Genomic DNA, 22,131 nt, shown 5'->3' on the forward strand with positions numbered 1-22,131 from the left:
GCCGCTAAGCTGCTAATAACGCTAATCCGCTAAGCCGTCAATGGGCTTGCTTCGCAAGACGAAAAAACCGCTAGACGAAGAGAATCGCGGAACGGATTCTTTTCGTCTTGCGAGGCACCACTGTACTTTTAGGCAAAAGATAGATAGCTTCTTTATATTTTTTATATTCACTTATATAAATGGAGTTTTATGCTGGAACCATAATTATAATGATTGAGTAATGCTAATCTGAGAGAAATGTTTAACTCTGTATCATATTTATCAGCTTCTTTGCTGGTAGCTGTTCCCCTGATCAAAAGCAACCCATGGCAGGAAAACAGTATGTTTTTAGCCAGCGTCATTATGACTAACCAGGAAGTAGAAACACAGAAAAATTCTGTGCTATCACAAAATTCTCAGAGCATTTGATGCTAAAAAGAGAAGGAACCCATTCCAACCTTGCTGCCACTCCCGGACTGGTTCTGGGGTCGGGGGAAGCTCGGGCTTCCCCCGGCCCCACAAGCTCCGGGAGCACTCCCAGACCTATTCTGGGGGCTAAAAACCAAGCCAAGGCAGCTGCCTTGGCTTCTTTGCTTTTTGGGGCTGGGGGGGATTTTTTTTCTTGATTTCCCCCCCTAAAAACTAGGTGTGCCTTATTGTCCGGTGCGCCTTAGGAGCGAAAAATATGGTAACTGAGTACTGTGGGTATAGTTCTATGCCATTTAGTACTAATCAATAAAATAAGTCCCATTTATCATTGTCAATTTATTTTTATACCACATTTTCCAGAAGTAAATCTGTCCTACAAACAGTTCACACAAAAATTAAAGTCTTAATGCAGTAATACAATAATAATAATACATAATAAGATATACAGTATCACTGCAACATAACACTACATAATTAATTACCAACAGTTTACAGTTCATTTAACGCACACAGAAATTAAGAAAGTCCTGTATACAGCTTGCCAGTAAGTCAAGTCAAAGTACCCATTATGCCAGAGGTTCCCAACCTTTTTGGTACAGTGGCCCACATGTCCAAATTTACTCAGTATGATGACCCATTGCTTTATTGTCTCCTGAATTTTGGGCTTCCAGAACTCCTCATATCGTAGTCAATTTTAAAATTGCTCCCCATCCTCCTCCATCCTGTGCCCCATCCCCCTTGAATTTGCAATTAACTTTTTATTTAAGGGGTTTAATTTTTAAAAGTTAATAAAAAATTAAAATACATAAAAAGTGTTTATTTTACAGGTGTTGTTTTATACTTGGAGTTTTTAAGAATTAAAACCAAGGTGGTGAGGCATAAGACAAAATTAGAGAGAGCAGTAATTGCTGCTGCTTCGCCCTTGCTGCAAAAATCCAAACCCACCTCATGCTTACTGTGGGAGGTCAACTATGTCCTGCTGTTCCTCATTGTAGAGCTCAAACAATATAAATTTTCTATACAGACACCCACACTTCTTTCTGCTACTTTCTAATAATGGGAAGCATTCCCTTGTACTAGGAAAATATAAAAGCTGGCCACATTATTCTTGCATGCAAATAGAGCACACACATGCACTCCCCATATGCATACAGACAACAGACACACATACCCCCCTCTTTCATATGTTTCTATATATACATCTGTCAGAGCTGCCCGAGGTCCCAGCTCACAAAGGACCAACGCCAGTTCGTAGTTATATACAAAAGTCTTTATTGAAGTTCAGTTTCGATTTCAAAGCCGCGGCGCGCAGCTCTACGTCTCAAACTCTAGACCGCTGAAGCTCCGTCTGAAGCTCCTCCCCCCAGACACCAGTTTAAGACTCTAGCCTTGCTCCACCTCTTCCTTTCCTCTTTCCTCCTCTGGGTCCGCTTGTCCGCTGGGGTCTTGCCCTTTCTAGACTCTTCTGATGCTAAGTCCCCTGAGTCTTCCCCCTGCCTCCGGCGGGCTTTAGGACCTGGTTCCCAATCCGGGTTTTCTGCTGTCCCGCGCGCCTGTACATTCGAACTTGGCGCGCGCGCCCAGCCGGCAACCTTTCTCCTGACCGTTACACTGCTCCTGTCACTGCTTCCCCCTTCAGGGAGGCTAGCTGAACCTGACTTCCCCTCCGTTCCCTCACTCTCTGATAGAGGCGTGGTCAGCCCTGACTCATCTTCTCTCCCTGCTGGAGGAGACACTGGCCCTGATACATGGGACTCTTCCCCCCCACTACGCTCTGGTGGGGGAGCTGGTCCTGATCTCCCGCTGCTGCTTTGGGAGTCCTCGCTGGCCCCTTGCTTCTGGTGAATCCCCCCTGGGACCCCCCTTGCCCTGGCCCTCGGCGCCCCCCTCTGGGAATCTTCTGATTCGCTGGAGAAGCTCATGGAATCTCTCGTGCCACTGTCATACTCCCCTACGCTGCCCTCAGATTCTTCCCCTTCGCTCTCCATTTCCTCTCTCCCCTGTGCCTCTGCTCCTGAGCCCCTGACAACATCACATACACAGAAGCACATACAGTATATGCCTCCCTCTCTGCCCATGTGCATACATACCCCCCACACCACACAAACCTCTCCTCTGCCCAAGTGCATCTCTTGTCCCCACCACACTCACATACATACACATCCCTTTCTTTCACATGCACACACGCACCACCAATATGTATCTCACCAACAATTGTGCATACGTACTGTTCTCAATCACAAACACACATTGCTTGAGGAAAAAACCCAGCCCTGTCAGAAAAGGGGCAAAAGAAGCTCCTGCCACCAGCTGCGCCTGGCTGGCAGCAACAGCATCCTGAGCATGCGGGGAAGGCCTCCCCACTCCTTTCCGCCCCAGCCTTCCTTTAAAAAAGTAAGTGGCTGGCAGACAGCAGTGGCATGAAGAAAGATGACAGTGCTCCTCACTGGAGCATTCTGACAGGGCAAAAGCACTGAAACCTGCAACCAATTTGCACTTGCAGGCCATGACCCTTCAGCAACCTAAAGCTGTTCTCTGCGTGTAGACCCTGAACGGTCAGGTTGATCACTCCCCCACCAACATACCACACCAACATACCACAAAGATGCCTTGGTATGGGCTGGCCTTGCTTAACAGCAACGGGTTGCAGGCATGCTTCTCCCCCGAAGGATATGAGTAGATGCATATCTGCTCATCAGTGAGTCATCACAGCCCTCTTTAATGGTTCTGGTCAGCAATTTGGGGGCAGGGGTGACCCAATTTTATTTTTCTTCTTTCAAAGCAATTGATCAGCTGCTGTCAAATCTGAGAGTCCAACTTCATGTGGCTATCCCATATTGTATTGGGACACTGAAGTTACTGAAGGGCTGCTGAGACGTGATGCTTTCAAGCAGTGTGAAATGCTGTTTATATACTACTATAGACAGTAGTGTTCAAATAGGAACTGTGATCGTCACTGAGAGAACTGATGAAAGTCAGTGTTGACATGGTGACTGTATGGCATCAATGTTCTGAGCAAAATGCAGTGCCTCATAGAGCATGCCAGCGGCTTTATCTCAGGCATACATAGTTGTTCTTTACCCAATAGTTACTGTAGTGTAAAGCATGCAGAACAGTTAACTTGTGATTGCTTTCTGTTATGCTTATTCAGTGCACAGTGTGATCATCTATGAAAATTTGGCCTTTGCACAGTGCATGTTTAAGTTTGCTGCTTTGACACAAAAGCTAGATGGGATTCTTAAAAGCAAAATAAAAATCTTAATGTGGAATCTTTAAAGGGGTAACTTTGTGGCATTGTATTTCCAATTAAGTGGTTAAAGTTCTAAAGATATTGATATGATTTTTCTCTTTGAAACTCAATGCATTTTCATCTTTAACCTCTCCCCACAGACATAACATGATTTCATGAGCAAAGGATGTTTGTATGTCCCCATATCTGACTGAAGTGTTGAGGCCAACAACTCTCCTGAAATCAATTTAAGGCAGAAGTAAAAACAGGAAAGAGGCAAAGCACAAAGGCTGCTGAGATTGTTGTTGTTGTTATTTCTATTATTATTATTTCAATACAGCTTTATATTTTATAGAACAAATCTCAAAGCAGTTTACAACACATTAAAACATCAAATACAGCCATCTAGGAAAAAACCAAATCCAAGCTTCATAAACTAATTTTAGTGCAAGTTGATTCTGTGGAAATTGAAAGTGTAGTTAACACTCACAGGCATCCACAGAACCTGAATGGCCAAAGTCATTGAGCGGAAATTTGTGTTTGGCAGGATCCTGTGTGTCTCCTTGTCCTTGACTTTGCAGTTCATACCTGCGCCAGGTTAGAGGACGGTGCCCTTCTCAACTCCGATTTGGGAGTTGGGAAAGGGGGCAGGGAACTTCTCCAAAGTGTGGGAACTTACTTGCACGACTCTCTAGCTTGAAATGTAGAGGGAGAGGTTGCTTTGGTGCTGGGCTGCCACCCCATCAGGAGGGTCTTCACAGCACCAAAATGGAATCTTCATTCTTCATTCCAGAGATGAGTTGCACCTCCAGACTGGAGAAAGAAACGGGGGTTTGTCTTGTTGCCCTCACCAGAGACCAGTAGGGTACTTGTGAGTGGAATTGAGGCCCCCTGATTAGTTATTTCCCAAAGCTATATCCATTTATTTATTTGCTTGCTTGCTGTGTTTGATCTGTGCTTAGGAAATAATATCTAAAGTTTGTAATTTCATATTCCCCTGACTTTTAAAAGCAGTAATTTGCATAATTTTCAACAAGTTGGTTTTGTCTGTTCTGATGCAGACAAAGCTGCTAAGTCGTCTAGAACGAATATTTGAAGCCTGTTTTCCTCCTGTAACTGTCTCTGAAATGGAAGAAGAGATTGCTCCTTTAAATCTCTTGTTGGAAATGGGTAATAAACCTGGGAGGACAGAGGAGACCTTGTCACAAAGGTATGGACCATTTTTAAATGTGATACATACACAGAAGCATGCAAGCTTTCAGTGATGTTTTCTGAGGGTGCATAGCAGTAATCATCTAATGGCTGCAAACATCAATGGATTTTTAGTTACTGCTTGCATTTTGTTTTCTTTTAAAAAGCATAGTTCAATGTGGTTAGTTTTTAGTGACTGCTTTTGCTGCCACAGAATAATCTACTTGGTGGGTTTTTGTTGTACTTTAAGTGATGTGCAAATGAGGTAGTTAAATAGGATGTGGCTTATTACTTACAGTTATATTATTTATTAATATGTTGAATTCCAAGTAGACATCATTCTGTTTGCTACAGACATCGTTTTCTAATTATAAGTTAGAAAAATAATTGTTCTGAGAACCTTATACCACTGTTATCTCCCTAGAGGTTTGGTGTTTGGGCTTGTGTTTAATGGTTATAGTGTTATATGCCAGTCATTTAAAGATGCAGATTGAAGTGGTTAAAGCTGCTGAGTTTTAGCATTTCCTCCTCTTCACTGTTTCACTTGATGTATAACTGACTATGTAGGGAACTGCTAGATGTGTGGACAGAGCTTCAGGATATCCACGATGCATATGGATTGAAATATCAGTGGGGTGGCTCCCTCAGCAACAAAAAACTCCTCTGCTCTCTGGGAATCGACACAAGAAACATCGTGAGTTATCCGCAAAGCCAACTAACCAACAATTTCTTCCATTCTATTGGTACACAAAATAAGTGTGCGATATTATTCCTAAGAATGTTGTTGTTTATATTAAAATGTATTTATTCTATCAGTTGCCCAAAATCTGTTACTCTTGTGTGACATACAAAAATGACAAACAATTTCAAATTGTCCATGTAATTTTATATAGTAGCAGTTATGCTAAAACAATCATTTCTAAATTTGAGAATAAGTCTAAAAATCATGACAAGCAGCAATTAATACTAAATGCTGCATCAGATAGTCAGGGACTCTTCAGAGGGGGGTGAGTGGGATTCTGGGGGCAGATGAGGAAGGGATAGTCTCATGTCATGAGTAGAACACAGCTCACATGACATTGACTGCAGCCCAAAGATACTGCATGAAAATAGCTAACCATTGACCCAAAAATGAGTCTTGAGGCTAAGTGGACTTCACAAATAAAATGTTTCAGTCTAATCAGATGGAAATTTCTTTTGTCTTAGCTCTTTACAGGTAACAAGAAGCAACCTGTTATAGTGCCCATGTATGCAGCAGGATTGGTAAGTTCTTTAACTGTTTTAGGCAGTTTCCTTAGAAAGCCTAGAATTATCTAAACTTTCTTGTCAGAAGTAATTGTAGATTTGGTATAATACCTACATCATGTTTTATAGTCCATAAAAAGAATGATAAGTATTTTGGTTGTTACTTAATATTTTAGCAAACTAGATAGATCTTAATTTTGTTAAACTATATTTAGAGGCACTAATATCACACACTTTGACTGTGGCTGGGCAGAAATGAGTAAAAAATTCCTTTATGTTCCCTCCCTTATACAGTGGTGCCCCGCAAGACGAACGCCTCGCAAGATGGAAAACCCGCTAGACGAAAGGGTTTTCCGTTTTGGAGGTGCTTCGCAAAACGAATTTCCCTATGGGCTTGCTTCACAAGACGAAAATGTCTTGCGAGTTCCTGCAGTTTTTTTTCCTTCCCCCCCCCTTTTTCTAAGCCGCTAAACCGCTTATCAGCTGATCCGCTAAGCTGCTAAAAGCCGCTAAGCCGTCAATGGGCTTGCTTCGCAAGACGAAAAAACCACTAGACAAAGAGAATCGCGGAACGGATTCTTTTCGTCTTGCGAGGCACCACTGTAGTCGCTTTCAACCATTTGTCCTTTTTTTAATCTTTTTAAGTTATGTATGGTATAATCATCTTTTAATTATTAGTTTTTATCCCTTAGCTGTTTTAAGTCTTATGTGTTCAGTTTATCTGTTTGTTTTATCTTATGCTGGTCTGTGACCAAAATAAAGTTTGTACTGATGCTAACAAATTTATAAAATCATAGTACAGCACCCCAGTGTTTTCTCTTGGTTTGAAGATCAAATAGTTCTGAACTACAATAAAATCAAAATAGTTCTGTAATACAGTAAATTTGGTTAGAAAATCAAAAAGTTCTATACTGCAGTATTTTGTCCCTAAAACAAATTAAGAGTGGCTTTTTGTCATTTCTTTAACTTGAATTATAAAAGTAAACTTTAAATAATAATGCTAAGTAGTCAATCAGGGGAATATACAAAAGTGAATCCAGCATTATCATTGGAAGAATAATTGTTTGTTTCTTTGGGGTTTGACTAATTTTTGTTCTTCCTAAAGGGTGTTATTTGAGCAGATTCTGTGATGTCTTAATTTTTAGGGTATGTTAGAGCCTACAAAGGAACCCCTGAAACCAATATCTGCTGCAGAGAAAATAGCTTCCATAGGACAGACTCCACTTGCATCACCAGAGATGAATATATGTACAACAGATCAGTTCCAGGTAAAAAATAATAATGTTTTGTGGCATTGATGCCACCATCAAAGGGCTCTGGGCATATGCCTGTTCAGAGCTCATTAGTTTGGGGTGGGCGGACTGTTGCTTCTCTTGACAACTTGTATAGTGCACCAACGTCCCCACTCCACCCTGCCTTGAGGTCTTGCCCTCATGCCTGAAGAGTCTCATAGCTAGATCTCTGGCTGACTGCCAACAGAGAGGAGGCTCACACCTGCAAAAGGCTGTAGTGAGTTCCTCTGCCTCAACACTTTCTAATAACCTATAGCGAATGAGCTGTCCTGACCATACAATATACCTAAATAACAGCTTCCAGTAGATTAAAATGGTTATTTTCCTATACCTCTTATTATGAATTTGCACTTTTCAGTTTTAAGGCTGTTGTGATACTTACAGAAATCACATGCAAAGATTTTAATCCTTTCCCTATTGGTTTTAACCCTCTTGTGCATTTGAAAGACGTGCCAGAGTTTAAAAAAATAACACTTTCTATCCTTGAATGTTTTTCCCTCTCCTGCATTTAGATATAGATTATCTTTCCTAGTCCTGTTAAATTCTAGATGATTGGAAAAAGAACAAGTGATTGGAGGAAGTGATCTATAATCTACTTTAATTGAAATTTTGAACATAACCAAAAAGGATAATTGATACCACTTATTTTGTCGGTTTACATCTCTTGTGTTTAAAACCAAAAAAGAGTATCCAAACAGTAGGATGATCAGACTTGCTTCTTTTTATAGGAATATGCAAACTACTGAATTTTGCAGAACATGCCTCTAGAGCAGGCCTGCACAGCGTACATGGGTCACTTGCAACCTTCCAAAGGATTTTGTGCAGCTTGTGAAAAATGCTTTGTCCATGCCCGCTTGGCCCTGATGGGGAGCTGAGCACTCATCTTGCCCAGCCTCCCTGTTGCCCACCCTACCCCTCTCTCATTGCAGGCAGCTCGCTCTCTCCCCTTGAGGCGGAGGCGGCTGTGCCTCACGCACCTCATGCTTTCCCATCAAAAGCAACCTTGAAGTCTCAAACAGGACCTAGAAAAGCCCCCTTGCTGCACAACACCTGCCCTCCTCGTGAATCCTTCCTGAGCCCCAATGAGGAAGGAAGGAAGGAAGGAAGGAAGGAAGGGGAAAAACTTGGAGGGAAGGCTGCTGAGAGAAAAGCCGTAGATGCAGCCATGTGCTAGCCAACAGGAAAACTCCCTACCCAACTGAGGTCATCCCCTGGGAAACGGCAGCAGTGCTCCCCAAAGGGAGCTTCCTTCTGCCTCCAGCTGAGCCCTCCACGGACCCTCCATAAGCACCCTGACAGATCAGCAGGGTGGGGGAGAAACATGGCACCCAAAGGACCCACCACTGGAAGCTGTGAATGCCATGGTGGCCATGCCAAAGAGGAGGCCACTGAGGGGCACTGAGACATTGAGCCACAAAGAAGGAAAACCTGCGGGCCACTAAACCAACCCGCTGGCAGATTCCCACCTCCCCTCTGCAGTTGAGGTTGCCCCCCCTCCAAGAAACAACAAGAAGTCCAAGTAGACAGTAGGGGCACCAAGAACAAAAAGGGATGGGGAGAGGTAGAGAGAGAGAGAGAGAGAGAGAGAGAGAGAGAGAGAGAGGAGGCAAAGAAAGCAAGAAAAGTACCAACAATGATGAGAAAAAAATACTTTATTTTGGCCCATACCTACTGCCAAGTTGTGCAGGTCTGCTCTAGAGGTAGTTCTGATAAAATAATTGCTATTTTTAATTCCATTCCCATTTGGAACAAATATTACAACAATAATTTTTGCCATGAAACATTAACATATATTTTTTTTAAGTCTGATAACTAGAATTACCGTATTTTTTGCACCATAACACTCACTTTTTTCCTCCTAGAAAGTAAGGGGAAATGTCTATGCGTGTTATGGAGGGAATGCCTACGGGTGGCATGCCTACGGATTTTCCTCCTCTAAAAACTACGTGCATGTTATGGTCTGGTGTGTGTTATAGACTGAAAAATACGGTAGATCTACATAACAAACTGCTTGACTCACCCTACCTGATCCAAAGCATTGTGTTGAAATTATGCATGATGTATGTGTTTTCTTGCCAGTTTTGGATATGTTCAGAATATCTAGCGCTGGCACATAAATTCTCCTAGTTGTCACCAAATGTTTCAGGAGATGTGTAGATCGCTGAACAGATTAGATGAATGGGGTGAATAGACTGTGCCTCTCAGCAGAGGACATCCATAATAGCAGGTTGGGAAATCTCTTCGTGATTTCTGTGTGTGTATTTCAGTGGCTAGCCCTTTGGTAAGTTAGAGCTCTAGTGTTTTATAAAAGTAAGCTTCAGAACAACTTCACATGCAAGTCTTAGAATCTCTCCTATCATAATTTAAAATTTGTGTAGAATGGTCGGTAAATCTCCTCAGCTGCACTTTTGTCCATTGCATTTGCATTATTTAGATTGTTCTCTATGCTGTAATCATTATGAGCAGCAACAAGAGATGTAATGAAACAATCTGTTGGCACACTTTGATCCGACCTTGCTTTGATGCCTGTTCAAAAAAAGGTGATTCTGCAGTTCACTATGAATGTATAAAAGTAGAGGTAGCAAAAAGTAGAGGGGCAGCAGAAATAAAAGAGAGGCAAGCCTGTTTATGGTAATAACTAGAAGGCTTATTCTTGTAGATAATAATGAAAACTGCAGATAAAAATTATGAAAATTGTCACTTTATTAGGATTCAAAGATACCACTTCAGAAAGAAATTCCAATAAGAGTTTTTGCCTTTTTAAAAAAAGATTTAGGTATAAACCAGCTTATGGCTCTCCTTTTGCGTAGAGAAATCGGATAAGAAGTACCTTCAGACAGCCCCCCCCCCCCCATTCTTGCCACAGCTTCCACACTTCAGTCCCTAAACCAATAGATTTAGTATACGTGTCTGTTGATTATATATGCTGTTGGTTTAGGTTTGCCCATTGATGTGCAACCAAATAATACTTTTAGTTATTAATAACTTAACAATTATTTTAAGATTAAATAATTATTTAAAGAGGATCCCACTGAGCCAGTTTTATCTGTCCGAAGTTGCATATAATAACAGTTAAGTTGCGTTGTAAGTGACTTTAACGGTTTTCAAAGCTGCAAAACTGATGATGCTGTTATAGGCAGAGGGGTTTTCAGATGGAACTCACCAGAACTGAGTTCCAGCACCTCTTTGTAGCATGCTGGTAGCTGTATAGAGGCACGGTGCCCAGAGCTGCGTGTCGGAGGCTTCAGCTGCATGGTGCTTGTGGCTTTGTGTTGGAGGCCATGGGGTCACATCAGAGGTAACATCGTAACGCATCCACAGCGCTGCCCCCCCCAAAAGCGTTCTTCTCCCCCTAAAAAAACTCATCAACTTAGGGTTGTCCGTCAAAAAAATGAGGAGTTCCTGCACTTCTTTTTCTAGGAAAAAAAAGCACTGGTTTACAGGTGAGGCTGGTTCTGTTTCTGCTGCCTTGATCTTAAGCATTCCTGCCAGTGTTACCTGCCAGAGTGATAGCTCTGCAATGCTGGCATAATATAATGGCCTGTTTCATTGTATTTTGGCAATATTTGCAACTCCCCATGAAAATTTCCAGACCAGGCAGTCTAGGAACAATCTGTAAACCATAGTTATTCTTAGGTTACATGAAACACTGTTTTTATGACTTCAGTTTAGTTTAGTTATTACCTCTGGCTCATTGTCCTTTGGCTTTTCAATTGTTGCTTTTTTGCTTGCATGCAAAAGAACTTCATGCGACACGTTTTGTTATGCTATGACCTGACTGTAAAATTTGATTTCTGACTTTTCAACTCTAGGAATCTCTACCACCTGTCCAGTTTGACTGGAGTAGCAGTGGCCTTACTAACCCTTTAGATGGTACGTCTCTCCGTAGAGCCTCTAGCACAAGAGCTAGAGTTAAGAAACCTGCAAAGTTCAGACAAACATCTCTCTGCTGATTTGTTTTATATATATCTATCTGTGTTTTTGCGTGTGTGTGTGTGTGTGTGTGTACACACACACACACACACACACACACAACCACAGATAGATATATACACACATACACACACAATTTCTTAACTTTGGAAATTCAGGCTTTCTTTCTGTTTAGTTATGCACTATTTAAAGCAGTCTGTAGTGCTTAAGAGCAAGGTAATACACCATTTTGCTGAATTGGTGTTGCATACACGCAACCACATTACATGTTCTAAGAATGGAATAGTTAAATAATTTTTGTTTACTTTATAGCTATCACCTCAACAAACCCTTGCCTGTTTAGACTTTTGTAAAGTTTGAAATGGCATAGTCAAGTGTGCAATTGGGCTTGCTTTCAAGCACAGTTTTTAACATAACCTGTTTGCAAAAGGAACAGTTTTTAAATTTTTAGTTTTAAAATGTGCATATATTTTATCAAAGCTTCAAAATCTAAAAGCCTCTAAATTTAAACTAGGGCTAGTAGATAGTGACATAGTTTCTTAGCCATTTGTTAATAATGCTGTTGAACTTGTCATAATTACTGGCCATACCAGTGACCTAAAAACACTGCTATACGATGTTTAAAGATGTGACCACATTTCGGTCCATATCAGAGTGCTGAAGGAAAGCCTGGATGGACTCTCTTGCTGTTGTCTGGTGTCTTATTACTGCAGTCAATTCATCTTGCTTTCTTTTAACAATTTCTTTAAAATATGTATATCTGATTTTTCTGTTTCAGTATTAAAGGGGAACAATGTAGTTTGCCACCAAGGAGCTGGATGTAATGAGAACCATTGTTACCAATATTCATATTTTGTTTGGCTAACCTACTGACAATCTGCTACTTTAAGCTATAGATAAAATTTGTCAGTCTCTTTAAATTATGTAGAGAACATATATGATTTTGAATTAGATGAATAGTTTGGAATTTTAAAAAATGTTTCCCTTTAATTAATCCCTTTAATCTGGATCTCTGGTTCTGTCCATTTTTCTAAACAATGTTGGCTACTTTTTAAGTTATTAGTGTTGAATTCCTTGCTGCATTTGTACATTAGAATGTACACTGACTTGTTAACATCTTTAGAACCTACAAACTAATATTGTAAGCACTATTATGTGAATTCTTTTTTTTATAAAACAAAACTATGTAATGAGTACTAATTATAACTGGCATGTTCAAGTGTGTGTCTTACCCCCTTTTTACACATAAATCCCTCCCTTGGCTTACCTTCTATATGGCTGCCTACCAACACGGTCACTGAATTTCAAGCTAGTGGAGGTTCCACTCTTCTGAACCTTGATTTCTTTGGGCCCGTGGATGACAGTAGCTCTAGCACCACCACCACCATCCCAGGTCAGCAGAGTGCTACACTGCAAATTTAATCTCTTAACATTCTTACTAAAAGCATGAGCCGCATTATGTGACTTTCCTACAAACAAGAAGAATGTCTATGCTCCAGTTTTCTCTTAAGATGCCCGCCTTCAATAGTTCCCCCTTCTATCATTTGCCTCCAGTAGTTAGTTAATACTATTTGGTTGGTACTCTAGAATGTTAAGCAAAGAATGGATTTTAAGAAATTTTAAGCACTTGAAATGCTTAAAACAATTTTAATTGTGGGCTAAAATCTTGATGTATCCCACTTGAAAATGCAGTTGGAATAAAATCCTAGTATTCCTGAGAATGTTGCTCGGTTGAAAAAAATCTTAAGACTATGATTAATGCACTTGCTTATGGGTCTCATTAATCTTAGTACTTAACATCTTCTGAAGATAACCAGTAGATGGCTGCAATTTCTTCTTGCAGTAATGAAGTTTACAAACAAGAACTTACACCTAGCTATTTTATAGATAAGCTTTGCTGTTGTCATTTAAGGCAATATAAATGTATTGTAGTTCTGCATGACACTTAATGCCTTAAATATTTTAATCGTTGAGTTGAAAAAACTGCAAATTTAGAAGAAAAGTCTGATTAGTTACAGCATATCTTTTTACAGAACAGTCTGCTTCAGTTTAATTCTCTTGAAAGATAAAGCTGTTTCTCACTTTACCTTGAATTATTAATCTGTTGGGAAATCGGAATGCAAAGAGATGTGGTTACTAAAGGAGTGGCATCTATTAAATCCTGCAGCTGCAGGATTATTGAACAAAGGTGGGGGAACCTGTGTTCCTCCTGATGTTGTGGTTCTTTCGACTCCTATCACTCCTAGCCTGCATCACCAATGACCAGGGATGATGAGAGTCATAGTTCAACAACATCTGGAGGACCACAAGTTAGTCATTCTGGAACAGAAGATGTGAACACATTTCCCATACCCTTGTACAGTCCTCTGCTTGGAGTTTATGTTTCTTGATAGAACAGAGTTTTGCCCATGCACTTAAGCTATGGGGAGAACAGGACTCCATTATGATCTGTAGATATTTTTTTCATGGGTGGAAAAATCACGTCCTTGATTTTTTGTGTGTGTGTGTGAGGGTTCTTATACGTCGTTGTCATGATTAATTTTTCACTTCTAGTGTTTATGTTTCAGAACTACTTGATCATATTTTCTGGAAGTCAAAAGTACAGAAACATCTTGAGTTTTGTATGGTAGTTTGATATAAAACTTCACACACTACTTTTAAATCCATCTATGCATTCCACAGTATTGATGATTATTAGTAGACATTTTTTGGCATCTAGTAAAATACAGTTTGACTACTTCTGATACATTCATTTGAAGTGATTATAAAGAAGGCACCTTATCATTTATTATGGGTTTTCATTAGAATATTGTCAACAAATTCGCAGATGTCATCATTGCTTGTAGGTTTTCTGGCTTGTTTCTTGGAAAGTCATTTGCTTCTAGCCTGCAGCTCTCTGTGTGGGTTATGTATGTAATTTTGTGTGGTGTGTGTGTTTTGCCTAAGCTAGGCGCTTGATCTAAACTTGGTTGCCTAAATTTCCTCAATCTCATTAAGGTTTTTATAAATAAACGCATTTTCTTTGAAAATCCTTTTCTTTTGTTAGCTGCCTTTTAATCATTTTGGTGAAAGGCGGTATATATTTTTTAAAATATATGCATTTAAAATATAGGTATATATTCTTTATGGGTATTAGTAGACACTTTTAGATAATATTGATCTATGGCACTAATTTTTTTAAGCACTTTAGTGAAATGATCGCAGTATCAGAACATGTAGTGGTAGCAGTTATAATAATCATATGCTAAGGTAATAAATTTCACCTAATGAGTGTAGTTGACAAGTGGCTTGAAAATACAAAGTGCTGCAACATGTTACAAATCCTTCTTAGATATTGGAAATTTCAGATGTGATTTTTAAAATCTTAAATACTGACAGCTTTATTCAGTGGCATACCTTAATGGGATTTCAGAAGCTTTGTTTCTTGTAATGTTATTATTTCTGTATGTAACTCTTCAGAAGGCCTGGGCCTGTTGTATTTAAGGGTTCTGTAAACATCTGACAGTATTTCAAATGTATTCTGTATTTTAATTTGAGATTTGAACATGGGACTGTTTCAGTTGAATTGATCGCAAGGTTGAAGTGGATATGAGACGCAAGTGCTGCTCCATCTTTGCCTTAACCGAAGGATTCTCTACTTGATCATTCTACGTAACAGATAGTGTCACCCTTTAACCTTCATATGAATAATTTCTGATGAAAGTTTTGTTGTGGTATATCTTGGAGTCCTCATCAAAATGATTTTTTAAAAATGGATGTCTTCCCATTTTTGCCATTTTGAACTCCTAGGTGTCTCAGCTTTTTTAAAAAAATAATTAAACTGAATTCCATCAGTTACATATTTCTAGAAGCTTGCTTTGAGATATTTCATTGAATCCTGAAATCCACTCTTTCCATAATTGTGTCCAAATAAAAGGTGAGAAACAAATAAGAAGGTTGAGAAATTGTTTATACTTTAGTGAAGAGAAAAAAAATTGCATGAGGACTTCAAATACTCTCTACTTGTATGTTCTGCAGAGACAGTGGAATGGAAATGGAAGTTAAAGAATCAATGTGTAGCAATGAAATAATGTTCTAAATAATAATGTAAAGCCTTGGAGGATTTTGGTATAAGAAGAAAATGATTATTCAAATTTGCTTTTCGCTCCTGGCTGATATCTTTTATGCCAGTTTTATCTGCAACTCCAATTCTCTGAGTAGTGCATGATGAAAATTAGCAAGTTGTATCTCAATCACATATTAGAACATTTAAGTAGCTCAGATGTTTACAGAAGATGGAAATACAGTATCCTAAATTGCAATTGAACATGTGACACTTGTTTCCATCTATCACTGATTATAATTTTATGCTATAAGGTGTGGATCCAGAACTGTATGAGTTGACAACTTCCAAGCTGGAAACCTCCAACTCCACCAGTAAAGTGACTGATGCATTCGCAAAGCTAATGTCCACAGTAGAGAAAGCAAGCACATCAGCAAGGTAAATTACTGTGATTAGTGACCCTTATTATTGGAAGTTAAAGCTTGTTCAGTAACTGCAGCCTAAATATCACCTAATGCATGAGTTCAGTTCCTTGATAGATCTCCTTAGATCTCTATTGCTGTACTAGTATATATTTTTCACAGATTCTATTCTGCTTCTAATGTCACAATTAAATCCATTGGATTGAAATGAGTTGTCAGAACTGTTGCTTTTAAAGTTTTCAGCCTATCCACAGTGGTATGCAGCCTTCTAGTGGCTCATCTGCACTGCTGAAAGCTCACTTGTAAGCCATAAAGCTGATGTTTCCCATGTTACAAACTGTTAGTGACAGCAGGAACGTAGCTTCTAGCTGAAAGCAGAAATTGTCTTCGATGTGAAATGCCTTAACACTTTTGCGTATATATAAACACACTCTCTCTCACACACACCCACACACCCACCCCAGCTACTGCATAATCCCTTTTTTTGTGCAATCCCTTCTTTTGTGCATAGCATAATAAGCAGCCATCACTTATTGACTAACTATTTCTAGGAATCTAGAAACAGAATCTGATTTGTTCCTATGTAGGGAATGGGATGAAAGACTGCGAGTAGGGGTCCACTAGTCTGTAATCTGAAAGTAGGATAATGGACTGTGCTCGGGCTATGCTTGTGTGCTGCATCACACAAATCACATCTGGTAGCACTGCTTCCCTAGGAATGTGTAGCACTCTTGTGAATTGCACATTATGTAGCTCCATGCACAGATACAACATGTGAGATGACTGTGCTGGTTGACAGGTGCTTGGATACTAAAGTAGTGAGTTGTGGCAACTTGCATGTGCTGTGAATACTTATTTTAGCAAAGATTTGAGGTGATGCAAAACATTGGCTTTCATTCAGTCAGCTCACAGATTCAAAAGTAGCAAGTTGTCATGAGCTAAACTGAAAGTATACAGAGAACAGCTGTAGCAGGGAATGCATGAGGCTATTACAGATGTTAACAAATGGTACGTGTGTAACTCTTATTGCAAGAGCCCTTTACACATGTAACATTAACTCCTGTAATGGCCTCATTTTCAGAACTATTTCTCTGCTGTGTTACATTCAGCTGTTTGCCACTAGGGGGGAGTGCTAAGCCTTGATGAATCATTGCTCAGGTCATTTTCAACTTGGCTTTTCATCAGTTCTGATATAAGAAAAGTGAAAATGCAGTGTGTCCTCCTGCTGACACTTTTTATTTTTTGTTTTATTTTTACTTACACTGTAGCCTTCAAAATAGAAAACTAAAGGCTTCAGTCTTTCATGCCAGAACATTCCTTGCCTCCACTGCTTCTGTACAATGTAGATATTACCCCCCCCCCAAAAAAAGCTTAACCTCATAATATTTTTGCCAAGTGCATAGGGAGTTGAAGACCTCTTTACTTATGCTGACTCTTCATAGGTTTGTAATGATTTGCCTGACCTGACTTTTTCAGATCTGGTAGAGATGGACAAGGAGAAAAGGGGTAAAATGTGAGTGAAGTACCAAAGGCAGGAGGTGGGCAGTGAGAGATCATCTTGGTACAAAGATACAAAATTAGCATGAATGCTGCTCTTCCAAAGTACAAGAATTATTTGTTGTGAACATAAGTGTGATACACTATCCTGTGAATGTGTCCTTTATGTGATATTGCCTAATCTACTCTTAGGCATGAGTTGCACATAACATAGATGTTGCACGTGGTGGCAGCTGAAGAAGAGTGTGGTGTTGAATCTTGTTAGACCCTGTCCTTTGCTCATGCCACTGTTAGAGGAAATTTTCAGGGTGGACAGAAACCTTTTATGTAATGTCCTGCTTAGCTTGTCTGTGTGGGTGGAGTTACTATGGAACAGCTGGGACCACGTACAAGTTTCCAGCATTGGACACATCTCAGTTGCTAAATAAATACTCACTTTGAATTAATGTTTATCCTCTAAACCACAAATGCAGCAGGGAGAGAGACAGGGAAAGAAAAACTATTCACAAGGATGTCTATTTAAGCAGGGGGGGTGGTACCTAGAGCAGGAAGAGTTGCCATGTTTAAAATTCCATCTCAGATTGGAATTGTGATTAAAGCCTCTGTGTTGCTTGTTGAAATGAAGGAATTTTAATACATTGTCTTTTTCACTTGAGAAAAAAAATATCACGATGGCTTATTTCATTTCAAGAATAAATGTTAGAACAGTACTAATTTTATTAATAGAATACTATGCATTCCAAAATAAGGCCCTTCAATTCTTGGGAGCAGCTTCTTGGGACACATGAGAGGCTACAATAGGGAAGAGGGCATAGAAGTCCCATTCCACTTACAGTGGTACCTCGCAAGATGAATGCCTCGCTAGATGAAAAACACGCAAGACGAAAGGGTTTTTCGTTTCTTGAGTTGCTTTGCAAGACGATTTTCCCTATGGTCTTGCTTTGCAAGACGGAAACGTCTTGCGGGTTTGCTTCCTTTTTCTTAAAGTCGTTAATACCCAGGGAATCCGCGCTCCGCAAGACGAAAAAATCGCAAGACGAAGCAACTCGCGGAATGAATTAATTTCGTCTTGCGAGGCACCACTGTACAGTGTTTTGGATCTGAGCTAATGTATCCTAATTCACATATATATCAAAGGAAGTTCAGATCTATGGCGTAAGTAGAATATGCTTATTAAAGATGACATCAAGACACCAACTCACTCAAATGAGGTTTATTCAGTCCAACCATAGCTGAATGTGACAAAAAACACTGTATTCCTCTTTTCTTTTGGACAGTAGGAATTGTGGATGTTCCATACAGCCTGTTTATTCACACTGTTTGGTTCTTACCCTTCACTTTCTAGTGCTATTATTATTTTCTAACCACAAAAAGTCTAGTAAGAAAGATGATGAAAAATCCACTGGAAAGTGCATGATAATAACCCCTAGTTGACAAGGTCATATCTAGCTTCCACATAATTTGAGATTTCAACAGTGACTAGAACCTCCAGACACTTTTTATGTGATTTGGCATTCCTTCATGACACCTACCATCATTTTCAAGAGCCTGGCAAATCTTGGAACTGTGTTTGATGATCTGATGAAGTTGATCGTCTTTACATGGACTTTCTTATTTTAACTCGTGTAAAACCACTCATTCTACATGCCTGTTTCATAGTTTTGTTTCTCACTTTTTAATTTTTGTTGTTATTATGAAATGAAATAATAATATAATCTCTGCATAAATATATCCAGATGAATACTTAGTAAATAGGCAACATTTTATGGATGAATACTTAGTAAATAGGCAACCCCCTCAGATTTTATGTGAACATAATACACTTGAATTCTCAGTAAATAGCTAGTCTGGAAGCTCGTTGTGTTCACTTTTTCCATGTTGTGCCTCTTTACTATGCTGAAACTTTACCAGTCTGTCTGGGCATATTACATACTATGCAGCCATCTGCAAACAAGGCAGCCTGGATCAAAGATGTCTGCCTGCCTTCGTTAAACCTAGTATCGACAGTTTTTTTGGCTTCTCTCTTAAAGGATAACTATCTGGAGTCCCAGGGGCTACATTTCAGCCCCCTACATAGCTTCTAATCCCATTTTGCCCAGAAGAAAAGTAACAGAACAAAATCATATCTCCCAAGTCCCTGCACCCCCAGAATAGAAACTGAAATGTCCTGTATGTCCATACATTTCTGGGGCTTTTGTTAATAGGCTGTCTAAAATATTAGACTCATTCCCTGAATATGTGGCACAACTACAGTGGTGCCTCGCAAGACGAAATTAATCCATTCCGCGAGTCTCTTCGTCTAGCGATTTTTTCGTCTTGCGAAGCAAGCCCATTGACGGTTTAGCAGATTAGTGCTATTAGCGGCTTAGCGGCTTTTAGTGGCTTTTATCGGCTTAGCAGGTCAGCTGATAAGCGGCTTAGCAGCTTAGAAAAAGGGGGGGGGGACCGCAGGAACTCGCATGACATTTTTGTCTTGCGAAGCAAGCCCATAGGGAAATTCGTTTTGCGAAGCGCCTCCAAAACGGACAACCCTTTCGTCTAGAGGGTTTTCCGTCTTGCAAGGCGTTCGTCTTGCGGGGCACCACTGTACTTTATTGTGCACAATCAAGGTACAGGAAAAGGGCTTCCAATACCTCACTGTGAACAGTGAAGGTCTGAGCAGAATTCGCCCTTCTTGCTTTACATTCCTGTCAGAAAGTTGGGTTTTGGTGTTTGACATCCTCATGGGAAGGGTAAGATTTGGGTTTGTTGGTTGTGGTTTTTTTAAATACTTTAGAAAGACATAGCCTTTCTAAATATAGCAAACATTTTTATATGTGATCTGTTTCAAATTTCTGTGATGTTCAGTTGACACAAGATACAAATTTTACTTTTCACCCAGTAGCTGATGCAAGAACTGCCATAAATGGCCTGGGTCTTACTCTGTGAGTTTTAGTATTGGGCATATGAGTAGCAATTTTTTTGAAAAGGTCAGCTCTTTACTAACATAGGAGATGCCCACACTGCACTCTTCTGATCATGAATGTGGCAGAGACCTAAGACAGATATTTTACAACATATGGGAGATGAGGTCACATTTAGACGGTGTTCTCAAATTTCCACTAGGAAAGTATATTATCAAACTGGAGATCTAGAGGTAAGGTTCCCAATCAGTGAGTTTTGCTGTAATGCTATTAAATATTTAATTAGTTAGATTTGTTGTTTTACAGATTCAGTACAGTCTTCTGGTAGAGAGTCACTTTGGCTACATTAACTTTAAATCACAGCCATCTAAAAATAAGTATTAAATGGTGCTTTGGAATTAACAGGTTAATCTCTAACTTGCATGAGACCTATAAATGGTCTTTAAGTCATTTGATTAAATAGTTAGACTGAGTCCCTCGTCTGTGCGGATGTATACAGGATATTTTACTTTCTGTTCTGAAAATGCAATACAATACTGGCACTTGTGAAGTTTGACTTTGAAACAGTATTTTATTAATTAATGTTAGTATACTATCCTGAAAGTTACCAATATTTGTACCAATATTGTTGTCAGTCTGTCGTCTGCCCCCCCCCCCAATTTTCTAAAGACTGGGTTGAAAGAGATCAGCTCTGCCAGTTCTAGCAGATATTATTATGGAAATATGCTTGTATAGCCTTTCAGATTCACCTTCTTTTGTGGAAAAGTGAATTCTAAGCAGCTAATAAAAATAGTTTCTGCTTTAAGTGCAACACCACGGATGCAGTAGCACATACACAGTAAACGGATGTGGCGGAATTTCATCTACAAAGAGCCTACTCACTACTGATGTCTTCCTTCAGACACCTACCCTAAAAAACACATGTAGAGAGCAATTTTGCCCAGGAGAGTGGTAGGCTCTGCCTCACTGGGCATCTTCAAGCAGAGACTTGGTTGCTATCTAGTGGGGTTGAACTACCTCTGGATTTCCTACATTTTGACTGAAGTTGGATTATGTGGCTTACAAACCCCCTTATTGCCTTTTAGGGCTCTTTATGTTTAGAGAAAAAGTGGGTGGGGAAAACATTGTAGGTTCATAAAATTATGCATGATGTGAAGAAAGTGGCTAGAGTTTTCTCCCTCATAATAATAGAACTTGGAGTCATCCAGCGAATTTAATTAGCAGTAGACATAGAAAAAGATAATTAAGTTTTGGAATTCACTACCACAGAATGTGGCTATAACCAAAAGCTTAGAAAGCATGAAAAGGGAACTAGACAGTGTGAAGTCCTCTCAGAGCAGTGTAATTATATCCTCCTGAGCAAAGAAAGCAGGGTTCGTATCATTGCTTTGGAGCCATAGCCACAGGTTTATGGTGGTTACAGAGGCACTATGTGTTTAGGTATCTTGAAGTGTGCATTGATGGCATTCTGCAGAAATGCAATATTTGTTAGTCTTAACCTGCACAACAGAACAAAGATGAACCCTGAAGATGTCACAAAAATAGAATGAGGGAGGAAAGTTTCTTGATTTGTAGTAGATAGAAATGTATAACAGTTGTATAATGGATTCTTTGGTTTGGCACAGAAATCATAAGCCACTCAGTGAAAAAGTCCCTATAGTTTATCTACTGGGTTGTGCATAATGGGAAATGAAATGAAATAGAATACATTTGCCACATTGCCACCCCCTCTCCCCTTTTCCTCACGAAAATTGGAGGAGTACCAATGTGATCCTGACTCTGCAAATAAGTGTGAATAAATATTTATTGATTGCATTTCTACTGTACAGCTGTTTACAGTTTGTAACAAGTAGGCGGTATTGGGTATGCTGGTTGTTGTTGAAAACCAGATAATGTATAGATTTTTTTAAAAAAAGGCACTCAGACACACACAAATACATATAAATGTGTTTTTACTGCTATGTTAGAA

General features: G+C 39.6%; 1 protein-coding gene and 1 long non-coding RNA gene across 5 annotated transcripts in view; one reads left to right on the top strand and one right to left on the bottom strand.

Moving 5' to 3' along the window:
• The window catches only part of AFTPH (aftiphilin), a 40,817-nt gene that overhangs the window by 15,434 nt on the left and 3,252 nt on the right, over nt 1-22,131 (top strand). For 2 of the 4 annotated variants that reach the window (XM_081855498.1, XM_081855497.1), the window contains exons 3-9: nt 4,699-4,847; nt 5,396-5,522; nt 6,035-6,091; nt 7,219-7,341; nt 11,178-11,238; nt 12,608-12,691; nt 15,655-15,778. In XM_081855498.1, the coding sequence (XP_081711624.1) occupies nt 4,699-4,847; nt 5,396-5,522; nt 6,035-6,091; nt 7,219-7,341; nt 11,178-11,238; nt 12,608-12,691; nt 15,655-15,778 (725 nt within the window). Of the gene's footprint in view, nt 1-4,698; nt 4,848-5,395; nt 5,523-6,034; nt 6,092-7,218; nt 7,342-11,177; nt 11,239-12,607; nt 12,692-15,654; nt 15,779-22,131 lie in introns of those variants that run through there. The other 2 variants (XM_081855499.1, XM_081855500.1) reach the window with 2 other exon arrangements.
• On the bottom strand, nt 16,462-21,474 carry LOC309338495. The gene is made up of 3 exons (XR_014154936.1): nt 19,845-21,474; nt 18,343-19,506; nt 16,462-18,087 (listed from the first exon to the last, which is right to left on the bottom strand). It is a non-coding gene; the product is annotated as an uncharacterized lncRNA (long non-coding RNA).

Source organism: Podarcis erhardii, assembly GCF_964252035.2.
Source record: "Podarcis erhardii genome assembly, chromosome: 3".
Taxonomy (NCBI): domain Eukaryota; kingdom Metazoa; phylum Chordata; class Lepidosauria; order Squamata; family Lacertidae; genus Podarcis; species Podarcis erhardii.